The sequence below is a fragment of the Macrobrachium nipponense genome, chromosome 3 (genome assembly GCF_015104395.2).
Source record: "Macrobrachium nipponense isolate FS-2020 chromosome 3, ASM1510439v2, whole genome shotgun sequence".
NCBI lineage: Eukaryota > Metazoa > Arthropoda > Malacostraca > Decapoda > Palaemonidae > Macrobrachium > Macrobrachium nipponense.
In genome coordinates, this window is record NC_087202.1 from 97,490,093 (window position 1) to 97,509,320 (window position 19,228).

General features: G+C 36.4%; 1 protein-coding gene across 1 annotated transcript in view; it reads right to left on the reverse strand.

Moving 5' to 3' along the window:
- LOC135221902 (chloride channel protein 2-like) overlaps positions 1-17,561 on the reverse strand; it is a 280,662-nt gene extending 263,101 nt beyond the window's left edge. Inside the window, exon 1 of the mRNA XM_064259894.1 lies at positions 17,113-17,561. Within this exon, the coding sequence (XP_064115964.1) occupies positions 17,113-17,283 (171 nt within the window). The 5' untranslated portion in view covers positions 17,284-17,561. The remainder of the gene's footprint in view (positions 1-17,112) is intronic.
- Positions 17,562-19,228: the final 1,667 nt, after the last annotated feature.

Here is a 19,228-nt window from a genome sequence, read left to right on the forward strand (position 1 = left end):
TGTTTATGTGTGTATGTTTGCACAGAGTAAGTCAGGAACACTACCCCAGGGAAAGACGTTTTCTTTGATCATCTTTTCAAACCTTGTCGAATTCTATTGACACGTACATTAATTACTGTTTCTGAGTACCCAGTATTAATTTTGTAAGTAATCGTACGATTATTAGTGTTTAAAAAATGATTAAATGACTATTTTTAAAAAAATCCGTGGTAATTTGTAAATATTTTAGGTATATATTTTTGTTGTTTTTATGCCGATCTCCTACTACTATTAAGAATATATTTTTGTTATATTTTATCACATCCTACTTATGTAAATGATATGTAATATTTTCCTAATAAAAGATAAAAAAAAATGACATGTATACGTGAGCGGAACGGGTAGGTAATATGCATTTGTTTATCATTTGGATCACTACCCACTTCTCTCTCTCTCTCTCTCTCAACAAATTTTCAACAATTTATTTAAATTCACCACGAGGGAAGCGAGACTAAACAGAATTACTATTTAAAAATTAACCCAGTTCTTGGCACATCTTTTTTTTCATAAAATAGAATATAGAATTTAAGCCAAACGCCAAGCGCTAGGACCTCTAAGGTCATTCAGCGCTGAAAGGGAAATTGAAAGTAAGTAGGCTTGAAAGGTGTAACAGGAGGAAATCCTTGCAGCAGCAGCACTAAAAAACAGTTGTTAGAGAGGGTGGAAAGCCAGATGGAAAAAGAGAATATGAACGGAGGTACAGTAAAAGAAATTAAAAAGGTTGCAGCTAAGGACCGAAGGACGCTGCAAAAAACCTTAAGAAATGCTTACAGCGCACCACGGGAGGTGCGCTGATGGCGCTAGCCCCCCAGGGAGGATTGTTTGTTTGTTTGTTCATCTGTATGGTGTTTTTACGTTGCGTGGAACCAGTGGTTATTCAGCAACGGGACCAACGGCTTTACGTGACTTCCGAACCACGTTGAGGGTGAACTTCTATCTTCAGAAATAAATATCTCTCACACCTCAATGGAATACCCGAGAATCGAACTCGCGGCCACCGAGGTAGCAGGTCAAGACCATACTGATCACGCCATATCTTCCGTTTTATTCATGGCTCCGTTTCTTTCACTAATCAGGTCCGTGCAAGACAGACACCGCCGACCGACTGAAAGAGCTTCAGCGGATCCTGTTGACGTCATCAAACAGGATATACGTACAGGCAGCGCTGGTTTCAACTTCGCCGAACCGTCGCGGCCGCTCTCAATCTCATATTTGACAACTTCCTAACAAAGGAAAAGATTTCTTTTGAAGTTGTCTAACATAACGTATTTGCATTACGTGTTAATCCAAAGGTAACATGAACGTCCTTGCAAAGCTGTGGAGAGTAAACTAAAGTCCGGAAGAACGTACAAATGTTGAGAGCACAAGTGCTTTTTATTTATGTGGATCCAGTTCGATCGACCTATGGGAAGAATTAATAGTGATGTATACAAACTCAAACATCATGATTCTTATGAACGAATCAGTGGCAAAATGAGGACAGTCGGGTTTATCAGCTGCAAATGCTTAAAAATGAACATGTACAATTAAAATCTGAAGGCACTAACTACATTTATATAATCCCGCTCCATCATGCCAACGTTAACTGTGCAACGTTCACCAAGGAAACTCTTTATTACGGGACACTAAACGAATAATTGTTACCAAAGTCCCTAAAGGATCTTGTGCGTTGCTAGATGTTGCGTATCAATACATAAGCGCACATATGGCGTGTACTTTACGAAAAATCTCAAACAAAAACTCGGAAGAACGAGCAATTTTATGCAGAACAAATTTTCTGTTTTTAAACTAGTATTTCCTTAAACTAATGTAGACTTATTTCTCTGACATAAATAGCTGAGTGACAGATTTTGATAAAATCTAATAGAGAATGTTCGTTTTTTTTAATTGAGTCATTATTTCCCAGTATACTGGAAATTTGTCTGCATCATTCAGAGCATAGCTACCCTCAAGAATATTCCTCTCAAACCGAGGATAACAAAAAATACACACACACATACACACATCTATTCGTGAAGAGGCACAGGCTACACATATCTTACCAGGTTCGAGTCTACGACCAGTGGCATATAAAGGCTGTCCAAGACATTGAAGCAGAGATCCGTAATGGTGCCAACAACACCTCTTTCCGAGTCTTTCCTTATCAGCATTTTGTAGTTTGGGAAGTTTATGATGACTACTTTGCAGAAATATGAGTTAAATAATTTCTGTTTTTCTAAAAGAGGAAAAACACCCGAAGCTTGAATTGTGAACAAAGGATTCTTGTGTATTTGTTTTTTGCATTAAAGCGTTTCACTCATAAGGCTTCGTTCCAAACTGTTGCCATTAAACATAGAACACTCAACAAACGGAAAAAACCAACGAAAAAATCTCTCATTTATAATCTACTAAACGTAACTAACGCAATTATAATAACGTTTCACTAACAGGAAAACATTCTCAAAGGGCACTCCATAAGCGAATTCCAACACTTTCCCATGAAATGAACACTTTTCACAGAATAACACTCAATCGTTCCACCTCCTCTAATGATCCTGGAAATACTGCAAGATTCCTTCGTCATCCGGGGCCACAATCAAATATCCTTCGATGTCCTGAGCGCGACCTTCCACATCGCAGATAAAGTGAGGAAAGGGACGGGCCACAAAATCCCTGTGAGCTGGTAAGCTAATGCATTCCAGTCCTAGCATCAACTTTAAGGAGCAATGCTCATAAGATTCTTTAGAAGCAATGACAAGCAAACGGCCGCTCTGAACCTTTGCATTGTAATCACAAGCCAAGCCCATGTGGATATCTGCGACCAACCTTCATCGATCTCTAATTGCTAGCAAATGGCAATGCAAGTTAACATTTTTCCCTCACGCCAAATCAAAGGCATAGCTAACAGAATTAGAAAGACCTAACCAATACCTTCAAAACCAGGAACCATTAAAACAGAAAGATTAATCATCGTCAAACAAACTCCAGAGGACAAGGAAATGGCTGCAGAAGATGAGGTAACACAAGTCCAGAGTGGTTGATGTGGGCGAACCCAAAGTATTGACTCAGGTTTTGTCAAGTCACTGGCGACGAGGGCACACAAAAGAAGCGGGATACCACAGCAGCAGTAGGCCCAATGTTACGTCACAGGTTCCAAAGAAAATTAATCATTTTTTCGCCGTGCAAGTTGAGTCTGATTAAAGATGCAAGTCCTTCAGAAACCTGAATGATTGAATACTCAAAGAAATTAAAAGTTGTTATAATACCCATGACTCAGCACGATTCTTTCAAGTCCACGTCACATACAATTGACAGTCTGAAGGTGCTGAATCTTTGTTGTTATTAAACGCAATAAAAAAATAAAAGCAGAGCAATTAAAATCAATGAAAAAAGACAGGAATAACTTGCCCATTTTGAGAGAAAGAGAGAGAGAGAGAGATGCCACTGCTGGAAACTACAGCAACTTTGACACATTAGGTTTGTTGCAAAAAGTCTTTGATGAAGGGCGTATCAAATAAAAAGTCCTTCGGTCTGGGCTGCTCCTGTATGTTCTCTCGTTTACGATGGAAATGCACAGGAAGCATGAGGGATTATTAATTTTTAAAGCTTTATAATACAAATAAAAAACCAAAACGACGTAATATCAACGCAATATTCACAAGGTTACAACAGAGTCAAGAAAAAAATGAAGTCCAGTAACATATCAAGAGGTACTTAGTATGACTATCGCAGCCAATCAAAAGTCGACTCAAGTAATAATAATAATAATAATAATAATAATAATAATAATAATAATAATAATATAATAATACCTCGGAAAAAGACCCTCTTTACAGCAAATTTCATTAAAACAGAATGGCCGTCTAGATACCACTGAATTTATTTTGCAGTTTCTCAATCTCTTGATTGAGATATTTCATACAGCAGTCGGTAAATCATATAACAGCTGCCTAAGCTCATCTATTCCTTGAAGTTTCGGTAGTACTCTCTACCATCTACTACAAGACGAGTGAAGCCAGGGGTACTATTATAATGCCGCAAGCAGGCACAGAAATTTAAGGCGATTTTGACAACCAACCAAAAATCGACCAAAATTTCTGTTAGCTCGCTTGCGTGTGTATACTATATAGCATAATAGTACCCCTAGTTGCACTCGCCTTGTAGGAAATGGTAGAGAGTACTACCAAAACATTATTAAGGAATAAAATGAACCTTGGACAACTATTATATAAGCTCAACCCAGAGATTGAGAAAGTGCGATATAAACTCTACGACATCCAGACGGAATTCCGTTTAAATAATAATAATAATAATAATAATAATAATAATAATAATAATAATAATAATAATAATAATAATAATAATAATGTGTTCCATAAAAATCCACGATTATATATTAGAGTATATTACTATGTAAAACAAACAGACTTTCGAAAACTTGAACGGTGTTCCTCATCAAATCAATGTTGACATTAAAATGTAACGTCAACACTGATGAGGAACGGTATTCGAAAGTCTGTTTGTTTTACATAGTAATATTCTCTAATATATAATTGTCGATTTATATGACACAGATTGTTCTTCACGAGTGTGTGAATTTCTAAACAATAATAATAATAATAATAATAATACGTTTATAAGGTAACAGTGATGATCGAGTGATAGCTATAGTAAATTCACATCAACCGTGCATTTGATGTCTAGGCCAGTTTCTTACGACGCTCCTGATTGGCTATTGATAAGCCAATCACGGGACTGGGAACTCTCACTTTATCGAGAGAGTTCACATAGGTAGGATCTATGTTCCACCTCTCCTGAGGGATACATCTTTCAGGAGAGGTGGAATATACATCCTGCCTCTGTGAACTCTCGAGAGAGACTGAGAGTTTCCAGCCCTGTGATTGGCTTATTAACAGCCAATCAGGAGCGTCGTAAGGGACGGGCCTAGACATCAAATGCACGGTTGATGTGAATCTACTTATACTGCATAAGAGGGCACTTGCAGTATACTTGAGCTTGAAACAATGCTTATTCCGAATGGATACAGTAAACAATTTTTAAAAATTAGAAAAAAAAAAAATTTAACTGGCAACGACGTGTAATTGTGAGAAAATCATGAAATATCGCTCTGATACATTTTTATATATTCAGTTTATTTTTTCTCTTTTGTCTGGAACTGAACGTGAATATTCACACCCGATATCACTGTAACCAAAGATGGGTACTGTGCATGTCCTTCTACCAATTACGGTGAACTTCTATGATACCGGCAGCGGATCTTGACAGTCATCTCCAAAGGCAGGAATATAATTGAACTAAATATAGAATTTAGGAATGGAATGTAATGGGTTTTGAAATTTGGGGGAATGGGTTTTGAAATGTAGGCTTGAGGCCAAGCACTGGAATCCGAGAGATTATTCAGTGATCATATAAATTTTAGGGCACAGGCCAAGCTCTGGAACCTATGAGGCCACTCAGCGCTGAAAGGGAAATTGAGAGTAAAAAGGCTTTGAATATGTAACAGGAAGAAAATCTCGTAGTTGTACTGTGAACAACTGTTAGGACAGGGTGGAAAGTAAGATGGAAGAAAGAGATTGAACACAGAGGCACAGCAAAAGGAATGAAAATGATTGCGGCTGGAGGCCGAATGAATGAATGCTTTCAAGTTATCAGGCGTCGTGACTTCTATGATCATTGACACCGATATCAATTAAGAGACTACATAGTGTAGTATATTTATAATATTAGATATAATCAAAACTTGTAGGAAATCAAATTATACCTAATGTAAAAAAAAAAAATCCAGCTTCTAAAATATATTTAAAAGTATCGCTAGCATCAGACATCTTCTCCAACGATCTTGGCAAGGATGTACCTACCCGCTATCCCCATCCCGAGCCACAGAGAGGTATCGAGCTCTTAAATCCCCAAGACTGGGGCATTCGACCAGCAAATGCTTTGCAGTCATGAGGACTAAGTAATCCTCACAGTATGAGTAAGGCCTGCCCGTCATTAAAAACTCTGGAAACTCGCGAATGATCAATATTTATTTAATATTTATTTACGATGTCACAACGAGTGGATAAAGAAGAGAGAGAGAGAGAGAGAGAGAGAAGAAGACGGATGAGGAGAGATAGAGATGAGAAAGAGAAAGAGGAGAGAGAGAGAGAGAGAGAGAGAGAGAGAGAGAGAGAGAGAGAGAGAGTCAAACCTTATTAATCTACGTCAAGGAATAATCTCCATGACTAAGTCGGGATATGGACTGAGCAAGAAAGTCACATCATGTTATCCTATTACCTGCGCATCGTACAGTGAGTACTACTACCCACAACAAAACCGTTTCCTAACAAAATACACGGGAAGTTTTCCTGTCGACCAGTCTATAAACTGAGGAATTTAAAATATAATCAGAAATCTCATGATACGAAAAACCTCAAATCAACTAAACCCAGGTATTTCAAATGAAGACGCTTCAGAAGAGCAAAGAAGCTAAAAACGGAAAGAAATAAAAACCAACATCTCACAGAATACTATCTATACCGCAGTATGACTGACGTGCGGTGTACTATTACGCCATTGACGATACAAAAGAGAACAACAGGATTCTTTGTTGTGTACAGAGCCAAGACCCTTCATTAAGAACGAAGTCGGTGGAGCAATTGAATCGAAAATGACTACTTTCAACGAAGTGCTTCTTACAAGAAGGCTCTGTTTCAGTTTCACTTACATTTTCTATCCACGCAAATTTTTCTAGGCATTCGAATCCAAACTAACATACATAGTATACAATGCGTATTGCGATGTTATGCATTAGCATGTACGCCATCAGCTAGAGTTCATAGTGTGTGTGTACGATATATATATATATATATATATATCATATATATATAATATATATATATATATATATATATATATATATATATATATATATGTGTGTGTGGGTGTGTGTGTGGTGTAATATATATATCTATATAATTAATATATATCAATATAGATGTATAATATTATATAATAATTATAACATAATTATAATATATATGTATATAATATTAAATTATCTATCATTAATTAATATCTTATATATGTATATACGATATAATACGTGTAACTATATAATTACCTCTATAGACTCGTATGTAAATTTATCTAGATATGATCTAGATATAGATATTAATATATATATAACCTATCTAGATATGTCATATTTATAGATTTACATATATATATCGTATGTAAATATATAGATACAGATATAGATAGATATAGATATATATATTATATATATACATATATATATATTGTATATTTATAGGGTATAAGATTAAAGATAATATATGATATATCTATAATAATTATATAATGTATAATCATATAATTATATATAATAGTTATACTATGACAAATTATATATATTTATGTAAATATATATATATAATACCTGATATATATATCGACTATATACGATAAATAATATACGTGTAAATATCAATATACATATATATATCGTATGTAAATAAGGATAGATACAATAATATATATATATATATATATCATATATATACATGTATATAATTTAATGTATTTAAAGTTATAGATTATATCTTAAACATATATATATATAATATATATATAATTCATATATATATATTATAATATATCAATTTTTAATCTGGTTAAAATACATAAACATACAATTGGTAATCAGACAATTACAATTTGCGTCATCAACACACAGTAAGCTCGATCTTCAAACAATAAGATATAACTGAAACTATTTTGAAGGAAAATGCGATAAAAGAAAAAAAAAGTCCTGCTTAAATAAGCTAAATTAACCGCTCCCAACAAGTGGCACTGGAAAGCGGTGAAACGAACCCTATAACTTGACAGTGGTCCAGTATATACACATACGGGTTGCCTTGGAACTACACGACAACCAGTATTGACCTGAATGCAAAAGCCGTGCTCGCACGACACTTTCACAAAGCACGGCGCTGTACATCATATGGCGTCATGACCCCAAGTCATGAGACTGAAATCTTCGGACCATAGTAGAGACCTCCCTAGGGAGCTAACACCACGGCCATATCAAATTTAAAGCTTGTCTTACAACTTTAGCTCATTCAGTAAATGTAGGTTAATAAATGCAAAGAAACGTTATTGGAAATATCCTCATCATAATTTTCAACATGAGAGCATCCGTATAAAAAGGGACTTCTCTCTTTTACTTTGAGGTGATGAAATGTTCGTTCGTTCCTTCCTCAGAGGCGTGGTCGGTATGGTCTTGGCCTGCCACATCGGTGGCCGCAAGTTCGATTCTCGGGCATTTCATTGAGGTGTGAGAGATGTGTATTTCTGGTGACAGAAGTTCACTATCGACGTGGTTCGGAAGTCACGTAAAGCCGTTGGTCACGCTGCTGAATAACTACTGGTTCCATGCAACGTAAAAACACCATACGAAGTGATAAAATGACTAAACTTAATGTTAACCTTTATAAGACTAAAGCGACCATCACGCTTGATTGTAGGGGAGAAAAAAAGTCATTCCTTTAACACCCAGTCGCCTATCGTTCCCATCTTGTGCACCCAAAACCACATTGCATGATTCCAACTTGAAATTTCATTGCTATTCATAATCCAATAGACTATTTTAATTAAACATCATAGCAACACATCACTGCGTCAGACAAACGAGCCCCTTAGGTGGGGCGCACTTGGACATTCGTTATCCAAATCACGTCTACGCAAAATCAGAAGACTGACAATATGAACAAGGCGTGAATCGATCTCCAACTTACTCGGGACGCGTGCAAGATTTCCCTCTGACACATAAGTTACAAACGTTATATTCCAAACTTAACCTGAAGTGGTCTTCGTAATTAATACTCATAATTAGTACTACTCATGCTGACAACAAGGATCAAATAAAAAGGACACAAACTAAACACGTTCATATATTCTCAGTTATAAGTGGAAACACAAAATAATTGAACAGAAATATAGCCTCTAAATTCAGTACACCAAATAAATTAAAACGTGCTCACATCTACAGCCAAATCGCACATTGTTTCACCAAACGAAGATTTGAAAAGGACAATATATTTTATTATAAATAATTTTTCTGTGCTGTTTAACATGCTCATTATTCATTTTTTTACATTTTCACTCTAATAGATAAATCACAAATATCCTACAATAAATTTCCTGTATCTTTAACTCAACGCGAAGCACTTTTGCTGACCCTTTTTAGGCTTTCCTGCCCCCACCCCCAACAACAACATGAACAACAATAACAACAACCAAAAAAGTAGTTTGTAGGCTTACTCCCCAAGTAAACGGAAAGATTAAGAACTGGAAGAGTTTCTGAGTAATCACTCGTGGGAATCCAGTGTTCTTTCATATGAATGCTTGACCTCTATATTAATTACTTCTCTCGTTGACTGGCTTCAAAGAAAAAATCAAACGTAAGGTTTTATTTATGAAAAATACATGATGAACTTAATCACATTATATTAACATAGAAAATTCTACGTCTAAGTAAATACGTGGATTTTCATATCTGGACGCGCATATTTCGCTCTGTAGGCCAGGAGTACATTAGCCACTCTGTGGTGTCGGTGTGTGGCGTTGGGGATGTGGCTTCCCATAGGTTGCCTTTGTTTATAAGCTCTGGCAAGGATCAGCGACAGCTCGCCACAGTCGCTCGTGTACTCGAATTAGCTTATAAAAATGGAAACCTATGGGAAGACATTCCCCGCCACACACTGACGCCACTCTGTGGCGCCACACAGTGGCTCGTTGCTCCTGGCCTGAGGAACGTGGTAGATAATCAGCAAAATACAACGATTTTCTGATGATTTACAGGGATCATTAATCTTCTAACATCAAGTACTAATATCCTTTTACAATCTTTTTAAAGATCTTATTTAAACAGTTACTGTAATCTTACAACGGCAAGTATGATGAGATGCTTGTCGCAGCAAATCTTAAAAGACATTCAAAGCTTTACGAGGTGAGCGAAAAAAAAAATTAAGCTGATAAAAAATGATGCTCAACTTCCAAGCACATATAAGCCTGGATTCACCACAATGGCTTTCCTAACCAGACAGAACCTCCACAATTTTAATACATACTAAACCGGTTTGCGTAGAGTACGTGTGTATGAAAAGGGTCCTCAAAGTTTCCGCTGAGGTGCAATAAGAACGCATTTCATATTTGACGGGATTTCTCCGCAAACTATATTTTGCGATTACCGTGATCTTGGAAGACAAACAAAGTTAGCTCATTATTGTAAATGATAGAATACAAGCACAATTAGCTCATTATTGCTAACGATGGAATACAAACACAATTAGCTAATCATTGTTAACGATAGAATGTAAACACAATTAGTTAATCATTGTTAACGATGGAATACAAACACAATTAGCTAATCCCTCTTAACAATAAAATACAAACACAATTAGCTAATCATTGTTAACGTGAGAATACAAACACAATAAGCTAATCCCTCTAACAATAAAATACAAACACAATTAGCTAATCATTGTTAGCAATAGAATAAAAACACAATTAGCTAATTATTGTTAACGATAGAATACAAATACAATAAGTTAATTATTGTTAACTATGGAATATAAAGACAATTAGCTAATTATTATTAACAATCATTGTTAACGATAGAATACAAACACAATTAACTAATTATAGTTAATGATGGAATACAATTAGAACACATTTCATATTTGACAGGATTTCTTAACAAAGTTTATTAAACCGTTTTCTTGGAATGAAAACATAATTAGCTAATTATTGTTAACGATTGAATAACACAATTAGCTAATCATTTTCAAGGATGGAATAAAAAACACTTAACTAATTATTTTCAACGATTGAATAACACAATTAGCTCGTTATTGTAAACGATGGAATACAAACACAATTACCTAATCATTGTTAACCATGTAATGCAAACACAATTACCTAATTATCGTTAACGATGGAATACAAACACAATTAGCTAATTATTGTTAATAATGGAATACAAACACAATTAGCTAATCATTGTTAACGATGAAATAAAAAACAATTAGCTAATTATTTTCAAAACGATAGAATGCAAACCCAATGAGCTCATTATTGTTAATGAAGGCAAAGACTGGTCACTTAGAATAATCTTCTGAAATGTATTCAAGCATTACAAAGTAATAGGTTTTACCAGTATAATGATAAGAACCCGTCCTCTTTCTTCTCAGTAATGTTAACCATACATTATTCAGCAGACTCCCATTTATACTTCTTGCTGCAGTCACGTTCATGTTCATAGTCCCATCTCTCTTTGACGCTGCCATAACAGACTCCTCGCCTTCGAGTATCCGGTGGCACGTACGTGATAAGAAATATATGCAAAATAAAAGAAAGGATGCTCAGGACGCAGCAGGGTATGTTTTTATCATCTGGGTACTTTGCCCTTGATTGTGGGACTTGAATTTGAGCACGCGCGTCATTCTCTGCTACTTTACAATGTAAATTACATCATCTTTTTAGTTGATTAACGCAGGATGAATCATACTCTTTCTTCACTGTCATAAATATTTTGAAACAAATCATATATATATATATATATATATATATATATATATCATATATTATATATATAAAATATATATATAATATATATGTATGTATACAGGAGTAAACATATATATATATATATATATATATATATATATAATATATATATATATATATATATATATATATACGTATATATGTAGGAGTAAGCCATATATATATTTACACACACACAGACACACACACACACACACACACACACACACACACATATATATATATATATATATATATATATATATATATATATATTTAAAATCGTAACTCTAACAGTGGTGAACAAGTACACCATTTCTTTCAAGTCTGCTGTTTTATATACATACATACATACATACATACATACATACATACATACATACATATTCTACGCATACATGCACACACACACATATATATTATATATGTGTGCATATATACTTATAATAAAAAAATGAATAAGGACTTATATACTAGACACCATGACATCGTGAACAGGAAGGTATGACCCACATTATACAATTAGGCAACACAAATCCTGCCCCACTGCAAGGTGTGAAGAGTTCAACAGAGATGACGAATCGTAGAACATCCTCAGAGAGTAGTGATTTGTCGACTGCAAGAAAATGACGCCCACAAAGAGCAGGGAAAAACTCATCCCTGGCAGGAAAATTCCCCGGTGGGAAGCTGAAAGCCCATCTAGGATTCTAGACGTTTAACCATTAAAAGAAAAGCAGCGCGCAATTCAGCTCGTGACAATGGGCATCTCTCATAGGTAGGAGGTAGGAGACTTGACCTGCTTTTGTGTGCGAACACATAAATTGAGCTTGAAATATATAACGATTAAGAGCCGATGTCACCACACTTGCATCTATAAGTCTGTACCGAATAACAAATGTGAACATCCGATAAATACTGCCTTTTGGAAAGCTTGCTTAACCAGTGGAGGCCAATAAACATCAGAGCGAGTTCTTCCTTCAGGCCACAATGGGATTAACTTCCGGAAAGATGCTTGAAAAAATAAACCAAGGAATCACTACAGCAGTTACCATAAAAAAATTATTAGTATTAGTAATTAACAATATATTACTAAAGTCACTACGAAACAGAGCATTTTAAAACATATTACGTATTTCTGCACTGACAGAGAACTACAGCTAAATACTTCGCCCAGTTACCGTAGTTTATTTATAATATAGATGCGAAAAGGGGACCAAGATAGACTCGGTATATGAACATAAACAAATACATGCAGGTCTTCAAGTCAGCGTAGTTTGACATCACAAATTATCGCTACCGAACTATAGGTTAATTTGAATGCCTCTTCTCAACCAAGTTCTGAAGTGACTGACTGAATACAATTAAAATTAATTTTAAAAATTGCTCATTAATTAACAGTCCCCGTCGTAATATGATCATAAAATATCCGTGAAAAAGTAGAAGACGCGGAAAGTTCATACCTAAGGTTGTTGACCTTGTAAGGCAGCCATGAACTTTAGGGTGGGTTAGTCAGTCAACAAAAATAGCTCTCATAACTGTCCTTACGTTTCGACACCCTGGGTATCTACAAGCATGAAAATTACGAAAACTTGTCATAAAAAAGAAAAAGAATGCTCTAGTGACCAACGCTTAGTCTAGGCTTCATTAACCCATGCCAATAATATCACCTAGATGGAGAAGGGAAAAGAAAAAACATGAAGCCACAAACCCCAGGAAGTAAGCCACCATTCTCAAAGACCAGCTTGGTTTCAGAGATAAAGATTCCACACAGGCTTTGAAAGATCCCAGCAGACAGGAACTTCCAGGAAATACAATGACGACAGATATGCCGAATGGGCTTTGGGGGGAGGGGGGTAGGGGAAGGGTTATTTCGCAAGTTTCATAGACAAGTCAAGCCCAAGACACCTCCCTCAGACTCCCAGTGGGCGGACAGACCTCCTTTCCAGGCTCTCGATGACCTTCGCTTACCAATCCACGGCTGAACAGGAAAAGTAACCCCTGCTATTTAGTGTTCGTATTGGCAATCACATTTCCGTTGCCGTATGCTATTTAGTAAAAAAAAAAAAATGAATGAATAAATAAAAATAAAAAATAAAAAGAAGAGAAAAAGTAAATGTGCCAAGAGCATTCCATTTGTAACAAGAACACGTTTAGCAGAGTTCCAGCATAGGCGCCTGAGGCAAAACAGGATCGAAACAATTATATCATTTAAAATTTTAAGGTGTTCCCGAATTTCGGGTAAATTATTATGTGGGGCAATACCGAGATAGAATATCCTACGTACCCCATAATCTATGAACTCGAGAAAAACCACTTTGGCTTTCCTAGACCGGTTAAGTCAGCCAGTGTGGCAATCAGTTTCAATATACGTCAGCCAAGCGAAACTAAAATATTTTGTACTCCTGACATTAGGGATATCGTGAGCCCATGCAGAGATTGTTATAACAGTATGATCAACTTATTTAAAAGCATGCATCCGAAAATTAAAGGTATATCAATTATCGCCAGAATAACATATAAATTATCAGAAGTTAAAATTTATCCGCCTTGTGTAAAGGCAACTTTGCTACTGTTTTTCATTACCTTGGAAGTCTAAATCATTCTCTTTAAGCCCATAGATATTCCTTCGGTGAATTCTATTTTCAAACTTTTTCCTTGTAACGTCTCATGGATTATTTACATAATTCACTACTGAGTTTCTGTAGTTCGTGGTGACAGCAGTTAGCCCACACGTATTGTAATTTATGTTACATGTAATGGTGACAGCCAACCTCGACAATCTAGATATATTACAAAATCTCATTTTGTTTCAAATCTTTATTCTCTCTGTAGTAACGGATAATGACAAACGAGACTAAAGGAGTGACAATAAAAAAAATAAGAGATAATGCAGGACAAGGCATGATGGGTATGGATAAGGCAAGCACTAAGATCAAGTCTAAAATTTGCAAATCATATAATGTTTCCGTTAATAATCAAGATTTTCTGATAAGATGTATTAAAAAAAATCCTGACAATTTAAGATACTAAAGAAGAACGAACAGGCAATATAACACGGAAACTTTCATTCGTATAATTACCGTTTAATTGCCACTGACCTAGACACTTGTTCATAGTCAGTAACATGAAATCCGCAGAGTAACTTGTAATTATGTTCTAAAGTACCATCCGTGTTACCTATAAAACAGCAGACAGGATAACGACGCATGGATAATACTAGTTGAATGGCAATCTTAGACACTGGGCATTTAGTTCCTCATGTGGTGCACTATAGGCATTATTTAAGGTTCTTTGAAGCGTGCCTTCGGCCCCTAGCTGCAACCCCTTTCGATCCTTTTACTGTACCTCCTTCCATATTCTCTTTCTTCTATCTTATCTCCACCCTCTTCTAACAATTGATTCATAGTACAACTGCGAGGTTTTCCTCCTGTTACATCTTTCAAACCTTGGACTGTCCATTTCTGTTCCAGCGTTGAATGGCCCCGTAGGTCCCAGTGCTTGGCATTTGGCCTAAATTCTATATTCAATTCAGTTCCATTAACAGATGTTACGGCACTCTCTCAGCCATATTCATTACATATGTAATTTGAAATTAGAAAGCATTATAAACAGGATAATATATCATGCAAAACAGCCTAGGACGATAGGCCTCAATTATGTTTAGACTTCTAAAGGACCCTGAAATGTGAAGACATTGTATTATTTGCTCAGGCTTTAGCTGAATGATTAGGGTATCATAACAATATTAACGAAAACGATTAAATGGGAAATGAGAACATACACGAATATACATCCGAGCACACAGAAAGTTACTAACACATTCAAGAGTAAGGGTACGTGTGTGCTTCGTTGGTTTGATTACAATGACACTCGCGGGAACAATTACAAAGGCTGCCCATTTGGTCCTGTTCTGTTTCGCTGCACTAATCTCATGCTACAAAACTGCGAGTCGAAATATGTGATGATGTAGCTGACCGCCAGCACAATTTGCAGCAAACCCTTATCTAAGGCAATCAGGAAAACAGGAAGTTGTTCAAAACCCAATCGTTTACAAAACATGAATCTGGAATTGCTTTGTTCGGAGAATTTCATCTCACACCCTGACCTATGAGGTAATGTGAAAATATATTTTTGGCGCGGACAAGAGGACGTACTTATGTTGACTGCAAACAGAAATTACCAATTATATTTAGTTAAACAGTTAAATGGGTAGAAAGCAAAATTCTGTGTCTTTACGACAGGAATTCTATTATTCTATAAGTGTGATATCTTGATTAAATGTTCCCATAATAATTTCTGGATCAGTACTTTTAAGACAGTCTCCACGAGTTCAAAGAAAACGGAGGATGACGGAAACTGATCTGGGTATACGGAAAGGATGATTCACTGTTATTTTTTAATCTACATCGTCTCGTTTTCCTTCTCAGTAGAAAAATACATTAACTGCACTTCGAGAAAATACTATTTTTAAAGGACACCCACTTACTGAAGCTTTTTTGAGATTCGGAAGGAGAACAACTCTTTGCACGGCCCTATTGAAACATGGAATATCATGCAGAGGGATCTGTTTATATGTCATGCAGCGAATACGACACCTAGCACTACGAACGTGTTCGATAATAACATCACTAGCTTCCGGGTCATTTCAAAATAATAAAAAAGTAAGCAGGCATCATGGGAGCCGTGTAGGTTTCATCCGGGTACTGCACTTACCATAGGCTATATACATCTTGGCTTTTCAAGTCTTCTCAAAAACTCATACGCTATGTTAAAGAGATTCTTCTCCAATGGATAACCATATTAACTCATACACAGTGTCCACGAAATGTCCTTCTGAACTTCCACTAAGGGCCCTATAGCACAAACACTGCTATCTTTGAGTCAGGGTATTGAAACGTTTGGATAGACCTACATGGTAGCCTGCAAAGCTGAAGTCGTTGCCTAATTTTCTTAAGCTTAAAACTTTATATGGCTCACAAACTAAAAATCCAAGGGAATGCGCACACACCACTGTCTGAATTAATATTCAATTTCCATCACAAAGCTTCAACAGTCTTCACAACAAACTCTCCTGTCCACGTCGTTAAAACTATTTTTCCAATGATTTGCAACACAAATCTTACAAATACTTCGATTTTGGTGACAATTTTATTCAACGGCAGTTTTGGAAACACACAGGGAGTATACTAAGGTCACGTATTTCAAGAGCGTGAACACACACACAGTAAAATCACAATAACATTGAAGGAGACACAAACATAAGCAACCATATAAGAAAATGTATGGACTTTCCCGTCGGAGACAAGCAACAGCTGATCTGTCACGCGTGAGTTCACAACTTCCAAATGTCACTTGACTTGCAATAGCAAAATTCGGCACTTAATCGCTATAAAACTGATCATTTTTACACATAGATGGCACTTAACTTACTCTATCCTATAAATTTCATTCATAAACAAAACATAATTTTCGATTAATACTCACCAAAGTAACCTGGTACTCCAGGTTTGGGACGTCGTCTGTGTTCTCCTCAGCCATACTTTCGACACTGACTCTTCGTCGAAGTTCTCTCAGGGACGCCATCGACGACGATGACGGAATGCGTTCGAGTTTCGGTGTAGATTGTTTCATTATCTCTCTGAACATCTCAGACATCTTTTCTAACACTTATAATAAGTTCTGTCAAGAAGAATAGTGACGAAAGCTTCTAAAAGTATCTGTTTATATTAATCTTAGTTATGAGTTCCAATAATTCAATGACATTCGCATAACGCGGGAAATTTAAATCCCGTATTACTTGGCGGGGAGCCACCAAAATTGACGGGGCGTGTCCCTCAGTATCCACTCAAAGTTATTTTTGAAAGCTGAACTTATACAAATTTCATTCAGTCTTTGTACCGATTTAGGACTAATACTCTCTCTCCACTTGCCTCTGCCACACTGAGCTGGCAAATAAAGAGAGAGCCAGTTTTGGGTTAGGTCTGGCCCCCGGTCACTATTATTCTCTGCCTAGGAATCGAAATGCATCGTTCAATTTCCAAATGATTTCAGTTCTTCTATGATGCTCCACACGGGACATATTCAATACATATGAAATTATGCAATCCCGCTACGACGAACGAGTTTTCCCGACCGCTGGAGCAGAACTTGATTTGCATGTTTGTTACCTTGTATGCATACATGCTACATACAAATGTATTTACAGCAGGAGACTTTAATTATTGCCACAGTTTGTTCCATTTATAGCAAGCGAACTAGATCTTCCACACTGAATCACTTCTTGAGAAAGAAGTACTTTAAGAAATGAATGCGGGAAAGTAAGAGTTGTATTGAAGGCCATGTCTACAGCATACCGAATAAGAAATAACTAAAAACCAACAAAATGGTTCCCTGTAGGATGGTTCTCTCGCACTGAAATGCTGCGTGCGCTAATGGTTTATCTCAATCACCCTCATCATCCACTTTTATGGTTCCAAACCTGTATTATATTTCACCTTGTCACCCCTAATTAACCAGTGTCAGAGCAATGCCGTTTTACATCTGATTAGAAAAACGCATACGCAATACACGCGCGCGTGCGCGCATTTACACACTTTCATCGTAACTACAGAAGTGCAAGGGACGTTCAGTCCCTTTGGTGATGGGTGTACGCTTCTAGAACAAAAAAGGAAAAAGTACAATATACTCGTACGTTGCTTTGTCCTGAAGCGACGAAACTAGTTTTTGTGAGTCACTAAGAAAAGTTTTCATTCTGCCTAGCTATTTTCCATAAATCTTCGCCAGGAAAATTGGTACTCTCTCTCTCTCTCTCTCTCTCTCTCTCTCTCTCTCTCTCTCTCTCTCTCTCTCTCTAAATGTCGCTATCTCTTCTAACAAAAACGTCGCTCTTTATGTTCTACCTGGTTCACTTGTTTCTTCTTTCGGCCTACTACCCCTTCTCCCAACCTTACACAATCCCCCCCCCCCCCCCCCCGGCATTATTCTACCTCTGCAAGAACGTTTCTTAATCCATGAAATAATTGCCCATCTTCAGTTCTTTATTTACGAGTCTCGTCCTTTCTTTTGTCCTTCAAAATTCAGTTGTGACTCAGTGATTTATTTTAGCTTTTTCTAGAAAGAACTTATGAACTTGTCAACTTGTGCGCATGATTATACTTCCGCGCGAATAATTGGATTAATTTATCTCGGTGCTTGTCTCTAAAAAAAATTGTTTATAAAATTATACAGCAAAGAAAAAAAAATCTTGGTAAGGTACAAGTTTATTAAAGTATTCTGATGCCAAATATTGGAATCATGGTGGCCGCTCTGACTGCAGAATTTCCAAAATTAGTCAGCTAACAGGATATGTTATATTACTATTCCGAATAATATTATATCACTATTCCGAATCAAGTGCCATTTTCATTTTGTCGGATACGGTAACTTGTTCAGCGTTGACCGTTGTCCTTGATATTACGCCAGTGAACAACAAGAATAGGTTCGGAAATAAAAGCATCAGTTGTTATTCTAATGAGAGCTACACACACACACACACACACACACACACACACACACACACACACGCACCAATCTCTCCAATAGCCACGTTGAGTAAACAATG